This window comes from Microtus oregoni, unplaced genomic scaffold (genome assembly GCF_018167655.1).
Source record: "Microtus oregoni isolate MIOR12 unplaced genomic scaffold, Mior012 000138F_ref0000102, whole genome shotgun sequence".
In the NCBI taxonomy this organism is placed as follows: domain Eukaryota; kingdom Metazoa; phylum Chordata; class Mammalia; order Rodentia; family Cricetidae; genus Microtus; species Microtus oregoni.
Window position 1 is genome coordinate 547561 of NW_024544788.1, and position 26162 is coordinate 573722.

Below are 26162 nucleotides of genomic sequence, written 5' to 3' on the forward strand. Positions count from 1 at the left end.
GCTACTAGGTTGCTCTCCAGAAAGAAGCACACCAGCATTTTGATCAACTTTGGCTCCTTTTTATTCAGGAAGCATACACTAACTCTTTTATTTTTATACATTTTTACTTTCCAGAAATAAGCGAAAATAGCAGTTTTAAGTATGTTACAAAGTTGGCTTTGGGGCGTAATAAGCTGTTTGAGAGAGGGACCAGCCAACTGACCTTTTCATCAAAGCACCAATGTACCAATCTTCAGTCTTTTACCAGGCCCTACCACAGCTGTGGTTGCCTTGGATGTGACGCACAGACCGTGTGAAAGCTACAATGGAGAGTTGCTCTGAGTCTCTCTGCAAGGCACCAAGAACAAACAATTCAAGCTTCCTTTCTTCTGATTGAATCAAGGCTTTTTGGAAACTTTGTGACATCTCTCTCAAGTAGTGCTCTCTCAGCAGGAAGACTAGAATTTGTTAAAAGTGATATAGCACAAGATACAGTAAATCACTTCCAATATCCTGGAAATCACAGGGTAGAAGTTATAAATAAGCAAACACTAAAATTACTTTTAAGAAAGTTTTACATCATTTAGTTGATAAAGACATTTACATGTACAGCAGAATTTATTGTTAAACGTTCTATAATTGGCTTCACACAAAGATGAAAATTGCTAGTACAAATTGACCTGACATTTTAAGTAAATCTGGAATTAGCTGTAGCTTAGAGTCAGCATTTACTTTACATATTGTTACAGATTGCTGTGCTATGCCCTTTATAATGTGAATTATTTTCCTCAGGGTGAAATTGCACTTAGATGGGTGTTTTTGCTTGTACAAACTACTAAAATCTGAGGGACGGGGCAATGTGAAAGACACAAACAGTAACTGCACAATATCATCTGCTGGGGTAAGCTAATACGAGTGGACAGAACCTAATAAAGCACTACATGAAACGAACAAGGTGAATCATCTTAAGAATGAATATTCTTCAACCAGATTATGTAGTTTTATTTGATCTGCCTCACATGGTATTTACAAGATAACTTAGTAAAAACTTAATTTGCTTGGGGCATGACAAGCTCATAATGTCCCACTTGGCCTTCCTGTTTGAGTTGATCTAGGAGGTCTTCCTTCCGCCGTTTTCTACCAACCACCAGGTACCTATCATGGCCCACCCCATGAGACTTACTCTTCAGGCCATACTTCTGAGCAATCTGATGTATTTGCTTCCGTTCATCATTAGTCAGCTCTGTGGAGAAGGTCAAATCTGAGTGGCTCTCAGAGCGGGCATAGTTTCTGATGATCTGTTCTATATCTCTCTTAGCAATTTTATTGACCCTCTCTACATCTAGTCCAAGTCCTTCTCGCTTGTGCTGCTCTTTGACTGAGATAGGCTCCCTTATGCCATCACCAGATTTACCCAAGCCACCACCCGTCCAACCCATTTTTCGCAGCAGTTGATTTCCTATGTTATCTTCTTTGATTTGCTGTTTGTAAGCTTCTTCTGCTGAGCGGCCCTGAATTTCATTTCTTGAAATCACATCTTCAACAGTCCCTTTCTTAAGGTTGTTAATGACAGTTGGCTGGGTCTTTTTGAGGGTTTTCACAGCTTCTCCAGCAGCTTCATATTTGACACTTTTCTTCACCCCAATTGCTTCTGCAATGACTTCACTTTCCAGAATCACCTTGCATTTCCAGCGGAGGCCTGTCATCCTCTCATAGACGTATTCAACTGTCATTCGGTTAAACTGAGCTGTATCGTTCAGGGTGCACACAGGATTGGAAGAATTCTCATAAACTACAACATCTTTTATATCTTTCTTCTTTCCTGATCCTTTGGGTGAAGAGCCTGAGTGGCACTGGGAACTTTTGACAGATGGGTAAGTGGGTTGTGTTTTTTGAAGAACCTTCAAAGCTTCGTCAGCAGCTGCATGTTTGCTTGTTTTCTTGGTTCCAAAACCTTCCGCTAAGCAGTGATCCTGCAGGAATACTTGACACCGCCATGTGCGATTTGGCATCATCTCATATTTGTACTCAATTGACATTTTATTGAATGAGGCAGAATTGTTAAGGATGCCAATCGCATCGTTTGCATTTTCTGTAATGACAAAATTGGTCCAATGTTTGGCAGAACTATTAAAAATAAGCTGCCCTGAAGCATTCTTTCCCAGTACTACCAGGTCTTCTGGTGGCTTTAGAGCCGGGGGAAATTCATATGAAAGCATGCCAATCTGACATACTACAAGGTCCTCTCCAATGACATGCTTGAATTTCCGCCGGACAACTCTAACCTCAATCCGCTTCTGTAAGAGTTTTACAGCTAGCTCAGTAGCTCGATCCCTGGACCCATTCTTGCTCCCTGCATAACCTGTAGTTAGATAGATATTTTGGCATCTAACTTCACAAGCATAACCGTCTGTGAGAAGTTTTTTATTTTTGGGGATGTCAGCGGGAGGAATTTCTTTTAAAGGAGCATATATATACTCAGGATTTGTCTTACACGCCTGAATGCAACGAGTTAGCATGTAGGTATAATTAATTTTATCAGATCCAGAAGTCATCTCTGGATTAGAAAGGTTCTTCCAGATAGTTGCTGTTAACTTTTCAATAAAATACTGTTTTTCAGCAACCACTGACTCAGGATACATCTGTGAAGAAGGCTCTGGAGGTGGCTGACAGTTTGCCAGCTGGGATGTGCTGCTTGGGGCAGGGTTCCTCCTGTCAAAATACATGTTGGTTGTTACAGGCTGCTCTTTTGTGAAAATAAATCCTGATGAATTACAATACTGAGAATTCCCATCTTGCATATTGAAAGAGTCTTGAGTATAATCTTGGTAGAAGTTTCTTGGCATGCTGACAAAATGTGTTCGTCCATTTACCTCTTTTGTTTGAGGGCCATAAGGATCTTCCTGTCTTTCAGCTTTTGAACTACTAGCTACAAAATGTACAGGCTCAAAACGAGGTCTCACATGGAATTTGGAACCAGCTTGCTTTTTAGGAGGATTTTGACCTATAGAATGAGTGAAATTTACAATTCATTAAAATGGGAATATTTCAAAAGAACCCAGCAGGAAAATAGCACCAACCGTATTATCTGAAGCGGCACTGTTGGTACAAGGTCTGTCCCAATCACTTGGGTGAAGGGATTCATGTCACCATAAAGACTACCACAAGGGGTGACGCTCCCTTACCCTCCATGCATTAGGGAAGACTCTGAATAGGAAACAGCTCATCAAATCAAGTATGCAGGCTGCTGCTGTGCAGGACTAGCAGAGGAGATTACAAGTGAGCCAAAGCACAAGTGAAGGGAACTCTTCCCCTATACTGGAAGGACGTGCTAGAACAATCTCTTATCACCTGTGTGCAAAGGGTACCAGGACTACAGATGACTCTAAGGAAACAGAAATGATGGATAACCAGATGCATTTACTAAATGTTTCTCTTTTGTTTCAGAGTTGAGTGGCTATGATAGTGCTTTACCTGGTTGTAACTGTAGTATCAAAATTAGTTTTCAACCAAAACCTTAGCTCTGACTTGTCCTGTACAAAAGGCTTTATTTACCTTTATTTCTAGAAGCGATAACAATTGGAACTAATGATAAGTGGAGGACACCACATTGAAGTCACAGAGACCTACTCTAAGACTGTACCAGAAACTAGTGCTTTTTCCCGACAGCACTCCTCAGTAGAAAGCTGGTCTGTCTGGACCTGTCCAAGAACATCTAATTGCTCAGATGATCTCAGAATGAGACTCTTCTTTTTAGAGGAAGGTTCCATGGCATAGACTACAAGGATAGCATTACAGTGGGACTTCTGCACTTTCAGTTCTTTTTAGCATACTCGAAAATTGTATGTAAGATAGAAGTCATTTATCTGTGTCAGACATGGAGGCACACACTTTTAATCCTAGCACTTGGGAGGCAGAGGCAGGTGGATATCTGTGAACTTGAGGCCATCCTACTCTACCAAGTGGGTTCCAGGACAACCAGGGCTACACAGAGAGACTCGGTCTCAAAAGCAAAATTTTAAAAACTCATTTATCTTTGCATAGCATCCAGTGCTACCAGTGTTATTTGAAGCCACATGCTACACTCATATCATTTTAAGAAGCCACACATCTTCAAATCCCACCTCCCAGAAACAAGTTATACTCACCATCGTAGGCTGAAAGGTAGCGCTTTTGACCTTTGGAAGGTCTGGGCAGCATCAGATCGTATGACGGCATCTCCCCAATATCAATACCTTCAGCCATCTGAAGAATTTTTTCCATCAAGCGTGGGCTGTATCTATAAATAAATATAATCTACGATTAAAACAAGGCATGGAGCTACTTTTTACAAATGCTTCTAAATGGGATGGTCTTTTATCCCACAGGACTTATCAGCAGGGTATTTTTGTAATGAAAACCAAGGATCAGACCTAAAATATTTACTTGTAGAATGAGAAGTTAAGTTACTCATTAGGCATCAAGAGCAAGGTTTTCTGCATAAAATATACAAACATAGGGGCTAAAGAGATGGTTTATCAGTTAAGAGCACTGGATGCTCTTCCACAGGATCCAGGTTTGATTCCTAGCACCCACATGACCATTTACAACTGTCTGTAGTTCCCATTCCAGAGTATACAACACTGTCGTCTGGCCTCTGTGGGCAACAGGCATGCATGTTGTGCACAGACATATAAGTAGGCAAGAACACAGATATAATTTCTAGCCAAAACCTTATTTTTAACGTGAATGGAAAACACAAGTATACACTCATGATTTTTTTCTTTCATATATGTATTACAATTTATATAAATTATAACATAGCCGGGCGGTGGTGGCGCACGCCTTTAATCCCAGCACTCGGGAGGCAGAGGCAGGTGGATCTCTGTGAGTTCGAGACCAGCCTGGTCTACAGAGCTAGTTCCAGGACAGGCTCCAAAGCCACAGAGAAACCCTGTCTCGAAAAACCAAAAAAAAATATATATATAACATAAATGTAAATAATTGTTTACATAAATGCCAACAATTACATTTCTATGCTTATAAAAATACCGAGTGTTAAAGGCCAGCTAGTAGCTAACATCCAAATTGTAGCTTCTATCACTTCTCATGAAAAGGAATCATGTTCCTCAGAGAAATGCATGCTTCCAAGTCTGGGGCAGGAAATATCTAAGAAGAGCCTGGGAGATTTGGGGCCTACAAACGAAGAAGCAGTCAAAGATCACAGGAATTGTGCCAAATGGACTCAGAAGCCAATCAGAATAACCTCTTGGCAATATGAGCCAATTTGAGTGTCAATAATAGGAACAATAGCTAGCATGAATTAAAATATATCAAATATGTTTAAAATCTATTAGTTCATAATACTTACAAACCCATTATTGGTCACTTTTGGTGGATGGAAGGAATCAACGCATTATTCTCTAAACAAGTAAATATTAAAGGGAGGAAGCAAGCATTTGTCCTATAATTTAATGGTTAAACTATATCTTTTTAAAAATATTTATTTAGTTATTTATTATGTATACAATATTCTTTCTGTGTGCATGCCTGAAGGCCAGAAGAGGGCTCAGATGGTTGTGAGCCACCATGTGGTTGCTGGAAATTGAACTCAGGACCTTTGGAAGAACAGGCAATGCTCTTAACCACGGAGCCATCTCCCCAGCCCCCGGTTAAACTCTATCTTAAGCAAAGGGTTGCCACAGAACATCTCTTCAAGATTTGGTTTCAGTTCTGTGTATTCATGGAGGAAGTGTGCACACATGAGTACAGGATGCCATGGGAGATGCCATGAGCTCTTAGAACCAGAGTCACAGATGTGAGCTGCCTGATGCATGATGGGAACCCGACTCCACTCCTCTCCAAAATCAATACCAACACCATCTCTCCAGCCCCAAGAAAATCATTTGCAGAAGCATTACAGCTAGCCAAGAAAAACATGAGAGCCCATTATCACTCTGCAAGGCACAAGAAATCTACTGGTGAAGTATAGACAGGGAAGAATCTAGAAATAGACTCCTATAAAGGAGGCAGAGGCAGGCGGATCTCTGTGAGTTCGAGACCAGCCTGGTCTACAAGAGCTAGTTCCAGGACAGGCTCCAAAACCACAGAGAAACCCTGTCTCGAAAAACCAAAAAAAAAAAAAAAAAGAATTCAAAACTGGTAGTGGACAAAAGTCCAAATTCAATCCCACAGAGGAAGAGTCTCTGCAACAACTGAGCACCTATATGTAAAACCCATGCAGGTAAACCTAAGCCTCAGTTTACAAAAGCAGAAAGTGTATAACTATGGAATTGTCATTTAAAAAAGTAGGAGAAAACCTTCAGGTTCTAGGCTATGCAAGCAGTTCTTAGAAAAGACACTAGAAGCATGATCTATAAAAACAAAAGTGTGGGCTGGAGAGCTAGCTCAGCAGTAAAGAGCATTTGTTCTTATAGAGGACCCAGGTTCAATTCACAGCACCCACGTGGCAGCTAACAACTGTCCATAACTTCAGAACTTCCAGGATGCACACGACATAGACACACTTGCAAGCTAAACATGCATACACAGAAAATAAATAAATCTTTACAAAGGAAAACAAGGGTAAAATGAACCCAATCATAATTAAAATCTTATCCTCTTAAAAGACTGCAAAAAACAAAACAAAACAAAACAAAAACTATAGACTGGGAGAAAATGCTTGTGTACCACGTACTTGACAAGAACTTGTGAGCCCCAAACCCAAGACGAACAAAATCAAACTTTTAAATGAACAAGAAGAATTGGGGAGATGCCTTAGTGGGTAAAAGAACACTTGCTGTATAAATTGGAGGCCCCAGATTCAAATCCCTAGCACCTCTGTAAAAGCTGGGCATAGTCACAAACTCCTGTATTGAGGTGCAGAGACAGGTGGATACCACAGCTGGTTAGCCAGCCAACCTAGCCTAAATGGTGAGCTCTAGATTCAGTGACACACCCTGTCTCAAAAAAAAAAGCTAAAGAACAACTAAGGAAGACACAACATCCTAGTCTTGCTTCTGTGGTGCATTCACCTGCACACATGAATGTACATATATATATACACAGACACACAGAAACAAAGACACACAGAAGGATGTTCAACACCATCAATCACCAGGGAAATACAACTGAAGACACCACTGACCTATCAAAATGACCAAAATAAAACAGTGATGATGCCAAATGCTGGCAAGAATGCAGAGAAACTGGATCTCTCAGATACTGCTGGTGAGATCATAAAATGATACCGTTACTCTAGAAAACAATTTGGCAGTTTCTAATTAAACTAAACATTGAGCTGGAGAGATGGCTCAGAGGTTAAGAGCACTGGCTGCTCTTCCTAGGGGACCTGAGTTCAATTCCCAGCAACCACACGGTGGCTTACAACCATCTGTAATGAGATCCGGTGCCCTCTTCTGGAATGCAGGCAGAACAGTGTGTACATAATAAATAAATAAATCTTTAAAAAAAAACTAAACATTAACTATCACATGACACAGCAATTGTACTCTTTGGCAAGTATCCCGAAGAAATGAAAACTTAACATTCATATAAACACTTGTATATGTGAAAGACAATAAAGCCATCCAGTATCGCTCTAAAAAAAAATAAATAAATACTTGTATATGAATACTCACAACAGCTTAGGTCTAACTAAAGGTGAATGGCTACAACTCTTGTACAAAAACACCAGGAAAACTACATAGCAACAGAAAGAAACAAACCACAGATACAGGTCACAGTGAGGCTGGGGGTGCAAATTATTTTAAAAGAACAATAGGCAGGATCTTTGTGGTATTGGGAATGTTAAGGGTCTTCTTTAAAAACATATTACAATTGTTTCAAAGCACACACATGTGGCTAACAGGGAACAACTCTGGAGTCATTCTCTCCTTCCACTTTCATGTGAGATCCAGCGAGCAAACTCAGGGCATCAGGCTTACATGGCAAACACCCTTACCCACCGACCCATCTCACCTGCCCAGAAATATTAAATATATTGACCACAGTGATGGATTAGAGAACCCTGTCGTTTTCCGGTGTGATGGATTAAAAAAAAACCCTGCAATTTTGGGGCGCCGCTCAGCAATAGACTGCTTATCTAGCATGCATGAGGATCTAGGTTCTAGAAATGACAAGTTGGACTCCCCACATGTGAAGAAGTACTATGTAGAATAGCTATCTCCATGCACAGATAAGGGTAAGTAGAAGCAGTTCCTCTTGGTGTTCCAGTTCCAGCTGCTGTGTGTGCTTTATTACATTCATTTATTGTGCCTGCAGGGAGCTGCACTTGTGCCACATTATGCCCGTGGAGGTCAGAGGATCACCTGTGAGAACTGGGTCTTTCCTTCCACTTTGGGAGCCCTGGGGATCAAACTCAAGTTGTCGGGCTTAGTGGCAAATGCCTGAGGCATACCCCCACCCTTGGAAGTTTCTTGTCATTGTTTCCATCTTTCTGTTCTGAGATGGCCTCAATATACAACTCACATGTACCTCAGGCCAGCCTCCCATCCCAACATCAGGTGGCATGACTTAAAAACATTTATTCATTACTTTAAAAAATTATGTATCTGAGTGTTTTGCCTACATATACGTCTCTGTACTGTGTGTGTGCCTGGTGCCCATAAAGGCTGGAGAGGGTGTCCAATCCCCTGGAACTGGAGTTATAAATAGTTTGTGAGCTGCCGTATGGGTGCTAGGAACTGAACCCAGGTCCTCTTAAAGAGCAGACAGTGCTTTTAACCACTGATCCAGCTCTCCAGTCCAAAGTTTACAGCTTTTAAAACCACTAATTTCACATTTGCAAAAACTGGTGGTACAACCAAGCCACCAGCCTTGGGTCCAGTCCAAATTCTCTAGCCCTTCCATCGGAGCCCGACTCTGAATATGCTGTGCACATGAAGGATATACCTAGGGCTCCCTCCAGTCACATTCGCTTGTCTCTCAAGTTTCTTCCAGCTTCGGTAATTACTGTACCTATTTATTGCTCCCTATTCATCACAATTGCTACAGAATTCACCATCTCCCAGAGGCTATAAAAATAAACTCTTGCGTAGGTTGCCAACATAGCCAGATTCTGTCCTTTATACAAAAGAATACAAAAGAAGCCCAGCAAGCTTAAATAAGAACAGAAAGGCTATCATGTTATCTAGTGCTTGACTAGTCAAAATACGATGCAAAAATTTTAGTCTTTAAAAAGATCACTAGAATTCTATTTCTATTCCCAAATACCCATCCAAGGATAAAGTTCAAGTTATTGCAATCTCCCTTGGTGATTTTTCATAATGCACTGAAAATGATACCTTTAACTCTAAAGAAACCCAACCAAGAAAAGCTTCACATCTCAACCAGTGATAACTTCAGTATCATTTAAGGGGTTACCTTATGTTCTTTTTGTTTGTTTGCTTTCTATGCCCTCCCATTGCTGATTCTTTATGTTGTTACCACATCTATTCTATTTTGGGCTTACCAAGCTGAAAACTGAAGTCACAGACTTGAGGCACAGATTCTACCACTACCCTATATTACCCAGTCCATTTGGGATTTAATGGCTACATAATGTTCTGTATTATGGAAAATGGTGTAACATAATATTAAGGCAAGTCAAGAATAATTTTAAATGCATGCATATTACATATTTATATGTGCATTAGATCACATGTTTGACTGTAAAAACTTTCTTTAACTCACCTACCATGTCTAGCATATTATTGAAAGATGATTTATAATGGGCAATATACTTTTCTTCATAGATATCACAGTCTTGGTCACAAGACAGTTGCATCTATGTGCACAGCTACAAGAGAAACATAAATCATTAAACACAATGGCACCTGAAATTTAGGAAATAGTCAATAACAGATGCTTATAAGATTTTTTGCAAATATATTAAATAGTTCTACTAAATCTAAATTAAAATGCTGAGATTAGAAACATTAAATAGCTCTACTAAATCTAAATTAAAATGCTGAGATTAGAAACTTAAAAGCCAGATGTAGTGGCACATGACTTATTATTATTGTTATTATTTTATGTGTCTGAGTGTTTCATCTGTCTGTATGTATGTATGTATGTATGTGTACCACATGCATGCCTGGTACCTGAGAAAATGGTAAACCTCCATGTGGGTGATGGGAATCAAACCTGGGTCCTTTGAAACAACAGCATGTGTTCTTAACCAGAGTCAACTCTCCAGTTAATCAGAAGACTCCAGAGGCAGAGGCTGAGTCAGGAAGTGGTGGTGCACGTCTTTAAACCCAGCACTCAGGAGACAGAGACAGGTGAATCTCTGTGAATTTGAGGACAGCCTCATCTATAGAGGTCTGGGACAGCCAAGTCTATACAGGGAAACCCTGTCTAAACAAACAACAACAAAAAATACAACAAAAAAGAGGCAGAGGCAGGTGGATCTCTATGAACTCAAGGTCACCCTGGTCTGCAAAGTGAGTTCCAGAACAGCCAGGGCTACACAGTGAAACAGCCAGGGCTACACAGTGAAACCCTGTCTCGGGGGGAAAAAGAAGAAAAAAAGAAAGGAAGGAAGGAAAGAAAAGAAAGAGAAATAAAAATTAGGGCTTCAAAACACAAAATGTGACATTCAAAACTACTTACAAGATGCTTAATGTTGGGCTGGAGACATGGCTCAGTGGTAAGAGCACTGGCTGCTCTTCCAGAGGTCGTGAGATTTCAATTCCCAGTAACCACATGGTGGCTCACAACCATCTGTAATGAGATCTGGTGCCCTCTTCTGGTGTGTGGGCATACATGGAGGCAGAATGTTGTATACATAATAAACAAACAAATAAATCTTTTAATAATATATGTATAGACTATAGGTGAAATTTTCAAAAAACCCCACTCCGCTTTCCTTAGTGACTTGTGTATCAATGTGTAAAGTTAAATTTCACAATATATATCTAACTGGAATCTACTTTCCAAATGCTTCAGAATGCATCAAGGAAAAGAAGTCAAGGTAGCTAAGTTAATTTCATGTCATTTCTCTATTAATAGGTTAACACAAATAAGCAAGCCAGGATTTGTATGCCAGAACTGCTTCTAAATCCTATGGATTAGGACTGGAAAACTGCATATGCCCGGGAATCTGGACATTGTGCCTTCTTTTTCTTATTTATTTGTTTGTTTGTTTTTTCAAACAGGGTTTCTCTGTAGCTTTGGAGCCTGTCCTGGAACTAGCTCTTGTAGTCCAGGCTGGTCTCAAACTCGCAGAGATCCACCTGCCTCTGCCTCCTGAGTGCTAGGATTAAAGGCCACCACCGCCTGGCTGACTTGTGCCTTCATAAATGGCTGTGGGTGGATCTCGGTGGTACAGTTTTTAGCTAACAGGCATGAGACTATAAATTCTACCACTCAGTCCTGCAAAACAAATACAGTAGTAAACACACTAGCTATACTGTGTAAGTAAAGCTGCAGACACCCCGGGCCTTGATATGCACGATTATTTAAGTGTCCTATATGTAGCTGATCAAAGGACTGTAAGTTTGCATTAGCCACAAGACTAATGGTTTGAACTGCTTTAGAAATTTTTCAGAAAATTCTTCCTGTCCCAGACTTCTAAATTCTGGGATTACAGGCATGGGCCATCACATCAAGCGACATTTCTTGATAGGTGGCTTGCTTTTATAAAACAGAAAAAGTAAAGGGAGCTTTGAGCTTCTTGGTTGCTTGGATGAAGAAAGATTATTAAAAAGTGGAGTGGAGGGCTGGAGACACAGCTCAACTGAAAGAGTGCTTGGTCAGCATTCACGAAGCCCTCGGTTCAATCCTCAGCACCAGATAAACCGGACATGGCAGGGCACCCCATGATTTCAGCACTCAGGAGGCAGAGGCAAGAAAAGCAGAACTTGCAGATCATCCTCAGCTACGTGGCAAGTTCAAGGACAGTCTGGGCTGCATGAGAGTTTGTCTCACAAAAATGCAGATCGCAAAACATTATCCTATAAAGTAGAATTTCTCACTCTGGTCCTCAAGTCAAAGTATAAGGATTATCTAGTAACCTGACAGAAATAAAAATGTTGAGGCCCTTCTTCACACCTTCTGATTTGGAAGTCTTGGAGTAGGGGCCCAGGAACCTGTCTTTTAATAAACCTAACAGGTGATTATTCTTGTTGCTATTATTTTAGACAGGGTATCTTTCTATAGTCCAGGCAAGCTAAACTCACCATCCTGCTTCACTCTCAGGTCCTGAGTACAAGGATGAAAGTCTTGTGCTAGCACACGCAGGATCCAAAACAAGTGTTTTGCTGCATGCTTATATGTAAGAACCACAATTATAGAGTCACGAGGACATTAAAGGGCTGGAGAGATGGCTCAATGCTTGCTACAGAAGAGGACCTGAGTTTTAATACCCAGCACCCATGTAAAACCAGGGCAAGGTGACACACTGCACGGTCTATAATCACATTATTCGTAAAGGAGACAGACAGATCCCAGAGGCTCAGAGACTAGTCAGTCTAAGCTAACTGGTGAGCTTTAGATTCCATGAATTTTTCTCAAAAAAACAGACAGTCATAGAGATGACACCCTTCCCGATCTCTGGCCTCACAGTCAAGGCTACTCACTACATAAACATATTTCACACACCCGCACGCATGCACGCACACACATTCAAATCTGTCCCATGGAAATGGCCACTATCACCAAAAGGAATGAAACACGCTCTGAATCCCTGCACTTGAGTTCTTCTTGCTCTAGGTGATAGAATTTTCAGATATTCTTTTTTTTATCCCATCTCCTAATCAAATGGAATCCCCTGAACAACTAATTAAAAATTTGAGTTTACAAGGGGCTGTGCCACCACACTAATGCATTTACTTAGAAAAAAGCAGTCTGAGCCGGGTGATAGTGGTGCACGCCTCTAATCCCAGCACTCAGGAGGCAGAGACAGGTGGATCTCTGTGAGTTCAAGGCCATCCTGGTCTACAGAGCGAGTTCCAGAACAGGCTCCAAAGCTATACAGAGAAACCCTGTCTCAAAAAAAAACAAAAAGAGCAGTCTGTCACACAAAACAAAAATAACCCTGCCAACTTTGAGAATGTAGATTTTATGCACCCAAGGAAAGAGCTAACAAAGCCAAAAGGAGAAGACCATACTGAGTTGCTAACTTCCAAAGTCATCTTGGGCTCTTCCCATTCTATGTAGAACAGTCAGATACAATGCAAACAATTCTTTCCAGTTCATCTATTTCATAGCTCTATGGTAATTGTTGTAGTGATGTAGGCATATTGCAACATGCTGACTTCTAAACAAAGGATTTGCAGATAGGCACACACACATCCTGGGTGCTTGAGCTTTTAAGGTCAACTACTATGCGCTTGGTTTGTGTTCATACGCTAGTTATGCATGAAGCATTCTATTCGTGGGATTAAGCCTGAGATTGAGAGATTTGACTTCCGTCAGTTACCTGCTTTTGTTTATGGTCCATCCTTCCTAAACACGGCAGTTGTGTCTCAGTGGAGAGAGCAACAGACTAGAAATACTTGCAAAGTAACTTCTTTGCCTTCGTTGATTTAGCTGTAAGAGGGAGATACTTCCTAACCTCTAGGATGGTGAGTAAGATGGAAAGAAAGGGTTGAAAATATGCTATATACTACAAAGCTGTCTACATCTACCACTGCCCAGACATTTACTGAGCAGATACTATGCTAAAGCAGAATACTGCACAAGATTGCTGCGAGGCACTGAAGACAAAGATGTGCATATGAAAAAGAGAGTAAAGTCCTCCCCCTCCCAATGTGTATTCTAGCAGGAAGGTAAGTTTAGTTATGAACACAAAGGACGATTAGCCTCCCCCATTAAAGATGCTTTAGGATTCTGATTCCCTATAGCCTTTTGTGGTATTAAGACTTAGGACTATATGATAAAGGTACCTTTTTTACTGCAAGAACATCGCTAGGGAAATCAGATTTATCTGATGACTAATTGTTGAGGCTTTCCCAGCTCCTCCAGTGAAATGATCACTATCTCTAGAGGCAGAAATTATGTCAACTTAGAGAAGACAGAAAAAATAAAACTCTGTGACAGCAAAGTTTCACGCTGGGTGCCATGTTCAGCAATTAAGGTAGGAGCAGACAATTCCATCTGCGTTGTTTACAATTATTCCTAGAACTGATCTGGCTGGATCGAATCTGATCATTTTCCAGAATTTCTCATCTTCCTAATAAAAACAAATTGACTGTTCGGCAGGAATATTAAAAAAAAAAAAGACGCTTTCCAGTCTTCTGAAGGAATTAGTCTAGGATAAGGCCAATTTCGAGGTTTTGAAGGACAGAGGACCCAAGCACCCTGGTAAACACACACACAAAACCAAAACTGCGTTGAAACCATACCGCAGTCTCCCCAGAACACAAAGTGCTTTCCAAGAGGCCTGTTTAGAAGCCACCAGATACTAGGAAAGGAGGAACCAGAGAAAGAGACATATACACCCCTAAGACCTCATCCAGAAGTGAAATGCTAATTCTTCTTAGCCCATTTAAGGTGCATCTTTACAGCAGATAGATTCACTTCTTTGTTTGAGTATGTTATGCGCAAATCTACAAGCAAGCCTGACACTGCAGGTCAGAGACCTGACACACCGCCTCCCCAGGAGAAGACTCTAAGACCTGGCTTGGGGAGGGAGTGCAAGGAGAGGAGGGTATTTAATCTAGTAGAGATGGAAGAGAGTGGCCGGGAGACTAGTATTTGAGCTGCGGAGTTTGTCCTCCCCTTGAAGCCCCATCGAATATCCTCTGCGGATGCCGCATCCTTGGAAGACCCTATGCAGGTCTGAGGTTCTGCTATTGAGCACCAATCACCACGACTAACTCTCAATAATCCTCTTCTAGGAGCTACTTCATCTCCATTTCTGGTCCTGGAGGGGCATCTCTGTGTCCTCATGTGCTGTCATGTCATTCATTGCCTGCCACCATGGTCACCCACCCTACCCCCCAACCCACTAGTGAAGCTTCTTCGTGTTCTCTAGCAAATCTTCAAATCTTAAGCCTCCAAGCTCTATCATCATCCGCATCCTGCCCCTGTTCCTATCTGGACCGCTTCTGCTGACCCTCTCCTTCCCTTGGGCTATCCCGTAACGCAAACTCCACCATCCGTCCCTCACCCCCATCCCCAAGCCGACCCTCGTCACTCATCTCCCACCCTTGTCCCTAACTCGATCGCCCCACACCAGACTCACCTGCAGCCCAGGAAAACGTGGTTGGTCCAGGCGGCGGAGAGAGCGAGGAGCTGGTCGAGGGCAGCGCCTGGATAGCGGTGCAGGTGCCTACAGATGAAGCTCCGCCGCAGAGCCCACTGCCAGTCACTTTCGTGGCTATAGCGCCACTGCTCCAGCACTGGCTCGGGCGGGGGTGGCGGGAGGGGCGGCAGCGGCGGCGGCGGGAGGGGGGGCAGCGGCGGCGGCGACAGGAAGTCGCCCCCCAGCAGCAGACGTCCTCCAGCCATCTTCTCTGCTTCAGTGTGGGGACGCCCCCCAGGGACGAAGCCGGCAAACTGGCCTCGAGCAATCGAGGCGGTGGCGGGGAGGGGCGGACCTGTGTGAGGGACGCTAGAGACCGAATCTCAGGGGACCGGAGTGTGTGCCTGGGGGCTACGATCACAGGGGGACTGGGAGCAACGATCCCTGTCGCCACGGCGGCCGCACCGCTCCAACTACTGTGGGAACGTGAGGGCTTTTTTATTATACCGGGCGCACACACCGACGGAGTTGAGCCTCGCTACTCCGCGCCTCCTGGGACTTTTAAGACCCACACACTGAGAGAGTAGCGGCAAGAGAAAAAAGAAGCAGCACCAGTATGCCGGCTTCCCTGGCTCAGACGTCTCAGCCTATCTCCCCGCGTGCCACCCCGAGGTTGTGAGACCACTGCGCACGCGCTGCAGCCGGTCTCCAACTTCGAAATCCCGCCGCGAAATCTCGCGTGGTGGACATTTTTTCCCTTCCTCTGACGGTTACTCTCCACTGACGCACTCTGGTGACCAGCGGAGGGCGAAGACTCCGGAGTGGGAACTGAAGAAGGCTGTCTGAGGTTCCCTAACACAGTGATGGCATTTAGTCCCTGGCTGGTGCCCTCGGGTGATTAGTTAGCAGTGATGCCTGGCCGTCTGCTCTATCTGGGTCTCTAAGTGGCGCGATTCTGAGGCTGTGTCCTTTGGAAGGGATTTAGGTTTCGGGGGATTTGGGATTTGGCATGTTTTCCCTCTTAGCTCCCCGAGATGCCTCTTCAGAGAAGAGTTTGAAAAATCAACGCGCCTTTCACCATCAGCTTTGGAGCTGCTTGTGAAAGTGTGGTTGCAAAGAAATAGCAGCGTTACTTCTCAAGCCGGTCTTTTACACTCTTCTGATCATGATTGCAGACAGTTCTGTGTCTCGTCCATATATATATATATATTGGTGCGGGGGGCGGGGGTGCTTCTTCAACTGGGTCTTACGTAGCCAGGCTAGCTTCCTACTCACTATTTAACCACCTGTAACCTTGAACTTCTGTCCTCCTGCCTGCACCTTCCAAGTGCCGCGACTACAAAGTGTATCATTATGCTCTTATATTTCAGCTTACAAAGGAGCCAAAAGACTAGTTAAAAGCTGCCTGGCAGCATAACGGCCAAAACATTATATAGATTACAATCTCAGTGATGATAATTAACCCTGCATAGATTTAACTCTTACACTGGCATCATTCGTGGCCCGGATAAGGTGTCTTTTGACGACTCGTCATCCTCAATTCAAAAGTGGGAGGGTCTTGCTATATAACCAAGGCTAGCCTTGAACCAACATCCCTTCCTAGGCCTCTTGGGTGCTGAGATTACAGACACCAATCACTGCCCAACTTGCAGATTGACAAACAGACAAGAACGACAAATTTAGCGTCTAATTTACTGTACGTATGTCGCTGTGGGAGTGAGGGAGGGTGGATGCCAGGAAACTGGAAAGGGGCCCATGAGAGGGAGAGAATTACTTTCACCAGAAAATAGCTGTATAATAAAATCTCAATAACTAGCATCTATGCTTTATTAAAAAAATACCGGGGCTGGAGAGATGGCTCAGCGGTTAAGAGCACTGACTGCTCTTCCAGAGGACCCGGGTTCGATTCCCAGCACCCACATGGCAGCTCACAACTGTCTGAAAATGCAGTTCCATGAGATCTGACACCTTCACGCCAACAAACATAATAAAGTTAAGTAAATAAATAAAAAAAAATACCAAACCTCATGATTGAAGGAATCCACATCTAATCATTTATTTAAAAAAAAATCTTAAATTCTTGATTATGTTTTGTTAAGAATTGCTGTTCAAATTTCCTGCTAGGTGTATCTCTTACTGAGTATATTGTCGGATTCCATTTTCGCACATGTGTACACATTTAACTCTTTCCATTCAATGGGCATAATTTTTATTTTGGTTTCGATATCTTTTATAAGTTAGTATTGTGTCTTTTAAATCTAATAAAAATTTGAGAAAGAAAAATGTTAAAACAACTGACTCCTTTCCCCTTGATAAAATGTCCCATCTATGAAAACAGGGAGTTCCTCTTTTGCTGTTAATGCCTACGCTGGCTTCCACTGGCATGCCATAGGCTACTCAGATGAATGAATGCTTTTCTCTTTGCACCATCCTAGTTTCTTAGCGTCTACATCTTAAGCTGATATTTTAATAAGTGGATTAATTTTGGGCTTCTATGGTTATGTCCCCTTCAAAATTCGGTTGCTGAAATTTAGTGGCCAATGTGATGACATTAAGCGGTAGAGGCTTGGGCCAGGCAGTGGTGAAACACGCCTTTAGTCCCAGCACTGGGGAGTCAGTTGGAAGCAGGCTGATCTCTGTTGAGTTCCAAGCCATCTTGGTCTACAAAACGAGTTACAGGACAGCCAGGGCTCTTTGTTACACAGAGAAACCATGTCTCAAAAAATCAGAAAGGGGGGAAAACAAGAACATAAAAGGAGATAGGATCTTTAAGAGTTAATCAGGCCTGTGGGATACTTCCTCCTGAAAGAAATTTAGATCTTTATAAAACATATTTCAAGCTGGGCGGTGGTGGCGCATGCCTTTAATCCCAGTACTCGGGAGGCAAAGGCGTGCATATCCCTGTGAGTTCGAGGCCAGCCTGGTCTACAAGAACTAGTTCCGGGACAGGCACCAAAGCTACAGAGAAACCCTGCCTCGAAAAACCAAAAAAACAACAACAACAAAATAACATATTTCATACAGCATTTGGTCTTCTATCCCCACCCCACCCCACCCCCGCATGTAAGGATACAGTATTTATTGCTCCCTTCTGATAGATAAAACAGCAAGAAACTGTCTTGGAGCAGAGAATTTTTCTAACCAGACAACCGCATCCGCTACTGTTTTGGTGTTGGACTTCCTAGCCTCCAGCACTCTTGAGAAATCGATCAAATTTTTAGCAGTTTTGCAGCCTCGGGTATAGCAGCACAACGGAACTAAGATGTGGTCTATGCTGCCAACCCTCATCAAAAGCAGCACTGCGATTATAACACATCTCTCCTTAAATCTGAGAGAAAGAAAAGCTCCTTCCTCTTAGTTTGAAATAAATCTTCATCAGATTTGTACTTAAGTTTGAGTCTCCCATATTAGTATTAATTCTGAAACTACCAACACCATTACTCCTGTAGACTCATTACAATTACATCTGACACCCATAGGTCCTTTTTTCCCCCACTTTCCTCTTGGTATGAACTTAAAATCTGCTTGATTTTGAAACACAATTCTATTCCACAGATATCCTTATTTACTTAGGGAGTTGTAACTATACTGGGAAGTATTCTAGATTCCTGAATGACAGATATGTGATCCATTTCCTAAGTTGCCTTATACAGGGAGTTCATATAAAACTCATTTTACATAGCACATCCATGGCCTTGGCTTGGGTGTTTAAGCCAGTGTGCATCTCGCAAATTTATCACTGAATTTCTGGAGAAGCCTAAGTAAATATCTATCTTTCTTATATATTATTTTCAAACTATGAAATTGCTGTAGGATCACAGTTCCTGTGATAATTAATTTTGTTTGTCAAGCTATATCCATACAAGTAAACATTATACAGACTGAGCAGATTGTGTTTGTATATTTAGGAATGTGTGTGTGTAACAAAAGTTAAAGAAAAAGAGTCCAGAGGCCATGATGTGAGAGAGAACAAAGGGGTGCATAGAGGGACACGAAGGGAGGAAAGGGAAAGGGGAAAATGATGCAATTATCTTTTAATTTCAAAAGATAATAAACTCACCTAGGCATTAAAGAGACACATAATTGAGTGTGATTGTAGGGATGTTTCCAGAGAGTATTTGCTGGGGGTCGACAGGGGGAACAAGGAATAATCTGACTTTTGAATTATAAAATAAAAAGCACTGAAACTGAGGCCATCTAGTGGGCTGTAGATGAAGCTGGGTGGTAGAGTACTTAGCGTGTAGGAAGGCTTGGATTCAATCCCCTGTATTCCCAGACAGCCAAGAAAAAGAGGCCAGAGGCCATTTATCCTGGAACAGTCCTGATGCTGCTCTCTTTATGATTCCCACTAGAGAACAGAAACCGTGTCGTCTCCAGAAAACAAAACAGAAGAAACACTTGCATGATCTTCTTGTGACCTTCTCTCCCTGGAAATCTTTTTTAAAATAAAATCCTACAGCCAATCTGTTTTAACCTATTCTCTTTTCACAAGGTACAGAATCTCTCAGGGATCAGCTGAGACCTAAGCAGAACAGATCATCTGAATAAAGACTGAGGCTGTGGAGGAAAGAGAATATAAAGGCAGTCCAATGCAGTCCTGAACCATACCATAAAACTAAGCATCCATCTGTTCTCAAACACAGCCTTCAGCCACTCTCTTTAGACTGCGCACAAGCACTCTCTGACAGTGCCGGGCTTCCTTCTCTGACCTTTCTTGTAAAGGAGTCAGTAATGGCAGGAGGGAACCTCAGAACCCAGTTAAACACTATTCCTATCAGTATATCAGAAATTAGACCATTCAAAATTTGTGTGTGTGTCAGAGCAAGTTACATGCCTATTTTGATTACACCCTGCACTCCCTATTACTGTAACTCTAGTTACAGTACCACCAAGCCCTTCTTCCTAACCTAGTCTCCTTTCAACTTCCATAGACTTTGGGGGTAACACAATTAGGGTAGTTTACAGTAGCATGGGCAGCTTACCATCAGCTCCACCACTGAAGAAAGCCTCATGTCCTCATCAGCTGTTATCTGCATAGAAATCCTTAGAGGGGCTTTTGTTTGTTTTATTTTCTTGAGACAGAGTCTCACTCTGGAGCCCAGGCTAGCTTCACACCTACAGCAATCCTGCTGTCTCAGTCTCATAAAATTCTTTTTAAAAATATTATTTTTTAATTTTCCTATGAGTATATATTGTAGATTGAATATACTCCTCCCCACCTTGCTTTTGTCCTCCCTCCCCTCCCATTAGTGCCTTTTGTTCCCCTGAACAATTACACTTCCACTCCCCCCCCAGAGTTCTTGACCTGAGTACCCCTCAACATAAATGCACTTGAGGAGTGCTTACTAATGGACTTAAAGCAATAATTAGGAACCTCCAATTAGGCCTGAGCACCAAAATAATTAGGAACAGTAATGAAGTAGAAAACGTCGGGAAGTGTGTGTGTGTGAGATGAAAAGCCAAAGAGAAACATGAGAAGGGAGGAAAAAATCTGAAGGGAGGGGTCAAGGAAGAAAAAAAGAAAGGAAAATGGAATAAGAATGACTTGAAAGCAGAAGAAGAAAGAGGACTGGGGAGGGAGGGAACCAACAAGATAGGAGGGGGGCGTATGAAGGGCAGTGCAGGAGGGGGACAAATCAGAACAAAGTGCAGTGATTTGGATCTATGAAAATGTCCTAATGAAGCCCACCACCTTGTATGCTAAGTTTAAAAGTTAGTAATTAAATCCCCAAATATTCATATAAAACATTTATCACATAGAGCCATAGATCCGCAGTGACACTAAGCAGACAAGTGGGAGGGAGGAAAAGACTCGCGCTTACCTGAAGTCACTGTGCATTGACCAAACCCTGGGGAGGAAGGGCTGAAACTGAAAAATCATTTTGCAGATTTGCTCAGGCAAGAACTACCAACAGATGCTAAATCTGGAAAGAAGTTTTTGGTGAGGAGCAAGGTGTATGTACATTTTCTCCACATAGGTTTTTATTAGCAAGGTTGTTGATGGAAGAGGGATGAATAAGCCTAGCAATTATATAGTGGAGGAATGAGGTAACTTACCATTTTGCTGACCTTCCCTGTCAATAACCTGTCCCTTTAAGAGGCAAGCTCCGCCCACTCTCAGTTCCCACGCACACTTTCCCCACTGAGGCAAGCTGGTTTCTGCCCACCATTCTTCTGAAGGGGCAGCTTTCTGACTCTCTCTCTCTCTCTCTCTCTCTCTCTCTCTCTCTCTCTCCTTTCTCTTTTCCTCCCCTTACACCCTCCTTTAATAAAACTTCTCCCTCAGTCTCCCTCTGCCTGGCATATTCAGTTTCCCACCTGCCCTGGGACCTGCTAGGGTTTACTTGCTCCGAAATCTTTCAGTAACACCTTGATCCAAAATGAAAATAGTTTATTACTTATTAAATGATTGTATTTGTGGGTGCATGGGTGTCATGGTGCATTTGTAAAAGCCAGAAGACAACTCTGAGGACTTGGTTCTCTTCTTAGGTTTGTAATCAGGTTGTCATTGTGCAAGTACTTTTACCTGCTGAGCTATCTTTACAGCGCGCACATTCCGCTGTATCTTTAAAAACAACAAGCTGGGCAGTGGTGGTGGTGGTGGTGGTGGTGGAGGCTATGCTCACCTTTAATCCCAGCACTCAGGAGTGAGGCAGAGGCAAGTGGATCTCTGTGAGTTCGAAGCCAGCCTGGTTGAGCAGAGCTAGTTCAGGACAGGCACCAAAGCTACATAGAGAAACCCCATCTCGAAAAACCAACAAATAAATAAAAATGACAACAACCAAAAACAGGACTTCAAAAAGATCAGTGTTGGAGGTAGAGAGATGGCACAGAGGTTAAGAATCCATACTACTAGTCGGGTGATAGTGGTGCACACCTTTAATCCCAGCACTTGGGAGTCAGGGGCAGGCGGCTCTTTGTGAGTTCGAGGTTATCCAAGCAATTGCCAGGACAGGCTCCAAAGCTATAGAAAAACCCTGTCTCAAAACAACAACAACAACAACAATAATAATTTGGTAGATTGAAATGATATAATAATGAGTCACTTCCCAAAGTTGGCAACTGTGGTTCTAGAAGAGAATGTGCTTATTATCCATAACTCAGGTTGGCAGTGAACACGATACAATAGCCAAAGCTGGCCTTGAACTCATGCCCATTCTGTCACACCTTCTCAGTGCTGTATCACAGGCGTAGGTCCCCACCTCCGGTTCTATTTGGAACTGAGGGTCAAATCCAGGGCTCTGAGTGCCAGGCAGGAATTTGACCAACTACATCCCTACCCCACCAGGACAAGGACATCCTCAAATAAAACCCATGCCAAGTAGCGCAAAACTGTGATGTAATTTTGCTACAGATCTCTGAGAGTTCAAGGACAGCCTGGTCTACAGAGTTACTTCAGGTCGAAGATACAGAGAACCTATCTCAAAAAGCAAAAAGTTAAAAGTAAAAATAAACAAAATAGAGGTTAAAATAAAACGAACAAAGATGGAAAATACACAGAGAATCTTGATACTGTATGCTATTATGCTCTCTTTGAATTGTTTGAATGCTGAGGAAGGAGCAACAGCTGCTAAAAGATATTTATTTATAAATACTGCTGAACTAATCCAACATAGATATTTTGAATTTGGATCTAAGGATATGATACTTTGGAAAGGAGTTTCTTATTTTGTTTTCACAGAGGATGAGACGCTGTTCATTTCTTCTATTCTGATTTGGTATGATGGACCACGTCCTCCTGAATGGTTCCTGTGCATGCCTTCAAAAAATTGCTTCGCTCAACTGCCAACTGAGATGAAACTAGCACACAGGTTATACCATGAAAGACCTAATTAACGATGTCCCCATTCAGCAGGAAGCAGTTTGGAGAGAAAAAACTGCACCCATGTTCCCAAATATGGTTTATAAACGTTCTTTTACATTTTAAGGGGGATATGATATAGATATGAATAATTTACATTAGTATAGATTTTGCTTTATTGATAGAGATTTAAGGTCAATTTTGTTATATGTATAAGTGTTTCTGATTTTGATTAAGGTATAGTGATTGTGTAGTTCATTTAAATATGTACTGTATAATTAAGAAATGTAGGTTGTTAATGGATAATCATCGATAATAGTAAAGCTTGTAGTCATGTTAGTCAGATTTTCTAGATATATAGAGATATATTTTAGATAGACATTCTTTATGTCTTTCAAAGATTACAGAATAGGACATTTAATGTTTTAATAACTGAGGACTTTTCATGACAATGAGACACTCTGCTCCTGGCAGCACCAATGTACTTCAAGAGGAAGATGGGCATTGAAGAGGCACCTTATGGAGTTTGATAGCCATTTGGGCAAGAAACTGCTCTTGCCTGGACTATTGCATAAACTGGACACAGAGAACCTGCAGAGAGAGGACTACTGAACTTGCCTAAGGTGAGATGATCTTTCGGGGTTCCTGATTCATGAAAGAGTCTGCGAGACATTCTGCAGGACACAACAGATAGTGACTGAACTGACTTTGAATTTTCCTGCTTTATGGAAATGTCTGCTGGATACCATGGGCCTGAAGGCTGAAGATGGATGCCCCAACAGTACAGAGGAACTTTGGGTGACTGTCCAGGCAGCGAGATGTCTCTGTCATTTCTAGAGTTTTAAAAGTTGCTTTTTTCTTGTTTGCTTAGGTAGCAATGTATCTTTCTGGAGTCTTTGATGGAGTTAAGAATAGTTAGTTATAGTTATAGTTTTCCTTAGTTATGATAAAGATTATTGTAACTTTTACTTGATAACTGTTTTGTTATATGTAATTTTGCTATGTTAAAGTTAAAGCCTTTTTTTGTTTAAACCAAAAAAGGGGAAATGATGGAGGAAGCTCATTGGCTAATAAAGGAACTGCCTTGGCCCATTTTATTGGTTGAAAGATAGGTGGGAGGAGTAGGCAGAACAGGACGCTGGGAGGAAGAGGAAGTGGGCTCAGTCTCGACAGCTTTCCTCTAGGGAGCAGACACCTGAGAGAGACGCCATGCCCCGCTCCCGGGATGAAGCTCCGACCCAGGATGGACATAGGCTAGAATCTTCCTGGTAAGCGCACCTTGGGGTACCATACACAGATGATTAGAAATGGGCTAAATTAATATGTGAGAATTAGCCTAGAAGAGAATGGGCCAAGCAGTGTTTAAATGAATACAGTTTGTGTGTTGTTATTTCGGGCATAAGCTAGCCGTGCAGGCGGCTGGGGTGCTGGGGACGCAGCCCCGCCGCCCTTATTTCTACAGTTCTCAGTGAAAGGTTCCAAAAACAAGAAACCTTGTCTACTTAATGCCCCCCCCCCATAAAGAGTTATTTTAAATTATGTGTGTTTCTGTCTATGTGTGGGCATGTGTCGTGAATTCTGGAGTTTCAGAGTCCAGAAGAGGGAAAGAGGAAACCATGCAGCTGGAGTTACCTGGGCAGTAAGAAGCCCTGCCCCAGGTCTTGTGCTGGAATCTGATCCTCAGCAAGAGCCGCAAGTACTTTTAACCTGTGGGCTGGTCATCTCTTCTGCTCCGTCCATGACTGAATCTTTTCATTTTTATTTCTTTAGTGAGTTTGCACCCACCTTTGCCTGCACCCATGGCACATGACTTAAATCCAGAGGATAACTTGCATGAGTTAATGCTCTACGTCCACCGTGTCAGTTCCAGGTATCAAACCCAGGTCATTAAGTTTGGTGGCAGGTATCATTTTCTGCTGAGCCATCTCAATGACCCAAATACCCAGATACTTTTTGTGAAGGACTTACTGGCATTCCTCTTTTCTAGAGAAGCCCTACCACCACCCCAGGCCGGTTTACTGAGACAGGGTTTGGATGTGTACCCAGAATGGCTTTAGACTCACTATCTATGACACCAGGTTGGTGTCAGACGAGACTTCCTTTTCCCCATGCTTTCTGAATGCTGAAATTATAGGAATGTGCCATCATCCCCGCCTTTACTGTTTTGGGATTTTGTTGTCTTTGGCAATAGAAGAGGTTCCTAGGGTTTTCGTTCTCTCCCTCACCCCCAAAACTGGGTGGAGTGCCAGGGCGCGTGTGGGGAAATGAGAGGACTTGCAAGGAATCAGGTCTCTCCCTCCACCATATAGGTCCCAGGGATGAAACGCAGACAGTTGGGCCTGCCAGCAGGCGCCTTACCATATTACCAGACCGCCTTTGCCTTTCTTATCACAACTTTCCCACTATCACAACAGGCTAAGGATTCTGTATTTTTCCACACCTCCAACTGCTCCTCAGTGTTCAGTGATGTCATAAGTGACTATAGCTTTACTCTGCTGCCCCCTAGCGTGTGAGCTGCGTAGAGGCAGGTCAGTGCTGTCTGCTCTGGTACCCAAGCAGAGGCTTCAGGTTTTGCTAGGGAGAAGACGCCCTGGTCCTTTCTTCAGTCTTTGATCATTAGGCAAATGAAGTGCAGGGAAGCAAGCCCCCCTTCACGCACTAGATTTCTGAAAACTGATGACTTTTCTTTTTGTCTACCTTAATGCTTGGGAGGATGGGAGGCGGCTTTTCTGAGAGACCGAAGGCTTAGTATCTACAGAATGCCTTTCAACTTGGGAAATTGGGAAAATGTGCACATAACAGGAGTAAATGAGAGGAGCAGCAGAGCTGCTTTTGTTCCATAATTAAAACTTACCTGGACTTTGCTTTGTGGGATGCCATTTTGTATTTTCCCCTTCCCTCTACGGTCTGGTTCTCAGTTCATCTGATTAGCCCAGTCAGTACTAATTAAAGGGAAAGCAGAGCCGGCCTGCTGAGACCCACCCTGCCCCACTGGAATTTCAGGGCCAGAAGGAAGCAAGGGGTGTGGTGGTCCACTGAGGAAGGCTTAGTGGCACCATGGCATTTCTCTGAGCCTCCCAAATTATCCACTTGGGAGGGAGCGACCCATTTCCTGAAGCAAACTGTGGTGAGCCATGCCCTCAACTGATGGGATCAGATCATGGAGCCATGGAACATTTCTTTGAATTTTATTGAAAATTGACATGGACATTA

The 26162-nt window shown here is 42.6% G+C and overlaps 1 protein-coding gene across 1 annotated transcript; it reads right to left on the reverse strand.

Annotated features, from left to right (window-relative positions):
* Positions 1-950: 950 nt before the first annotated feature.
* On the reverse strand, positions 951-15414 carry LOC121444709 (NF-kappa-B-repressing factor). Its single transcript, XM_041646613.1, has 3 exons — positions 15149-15414; positions 4128-4258; positions 951-2983 (listed from the first exon to the last, which is right to left on the reverse strand). Exons 1-3 carry the CDS (start codon positions 15412-15414, stop codon positions 1029-1031), a joined length of 2352 nt encoding a protein of 783 aa, XP_041502547.1. The 3' UTR covers positions 951-1028.
* Between the last annotated feature and the right edge of the window lie 10748 nt (positions 15415-26162).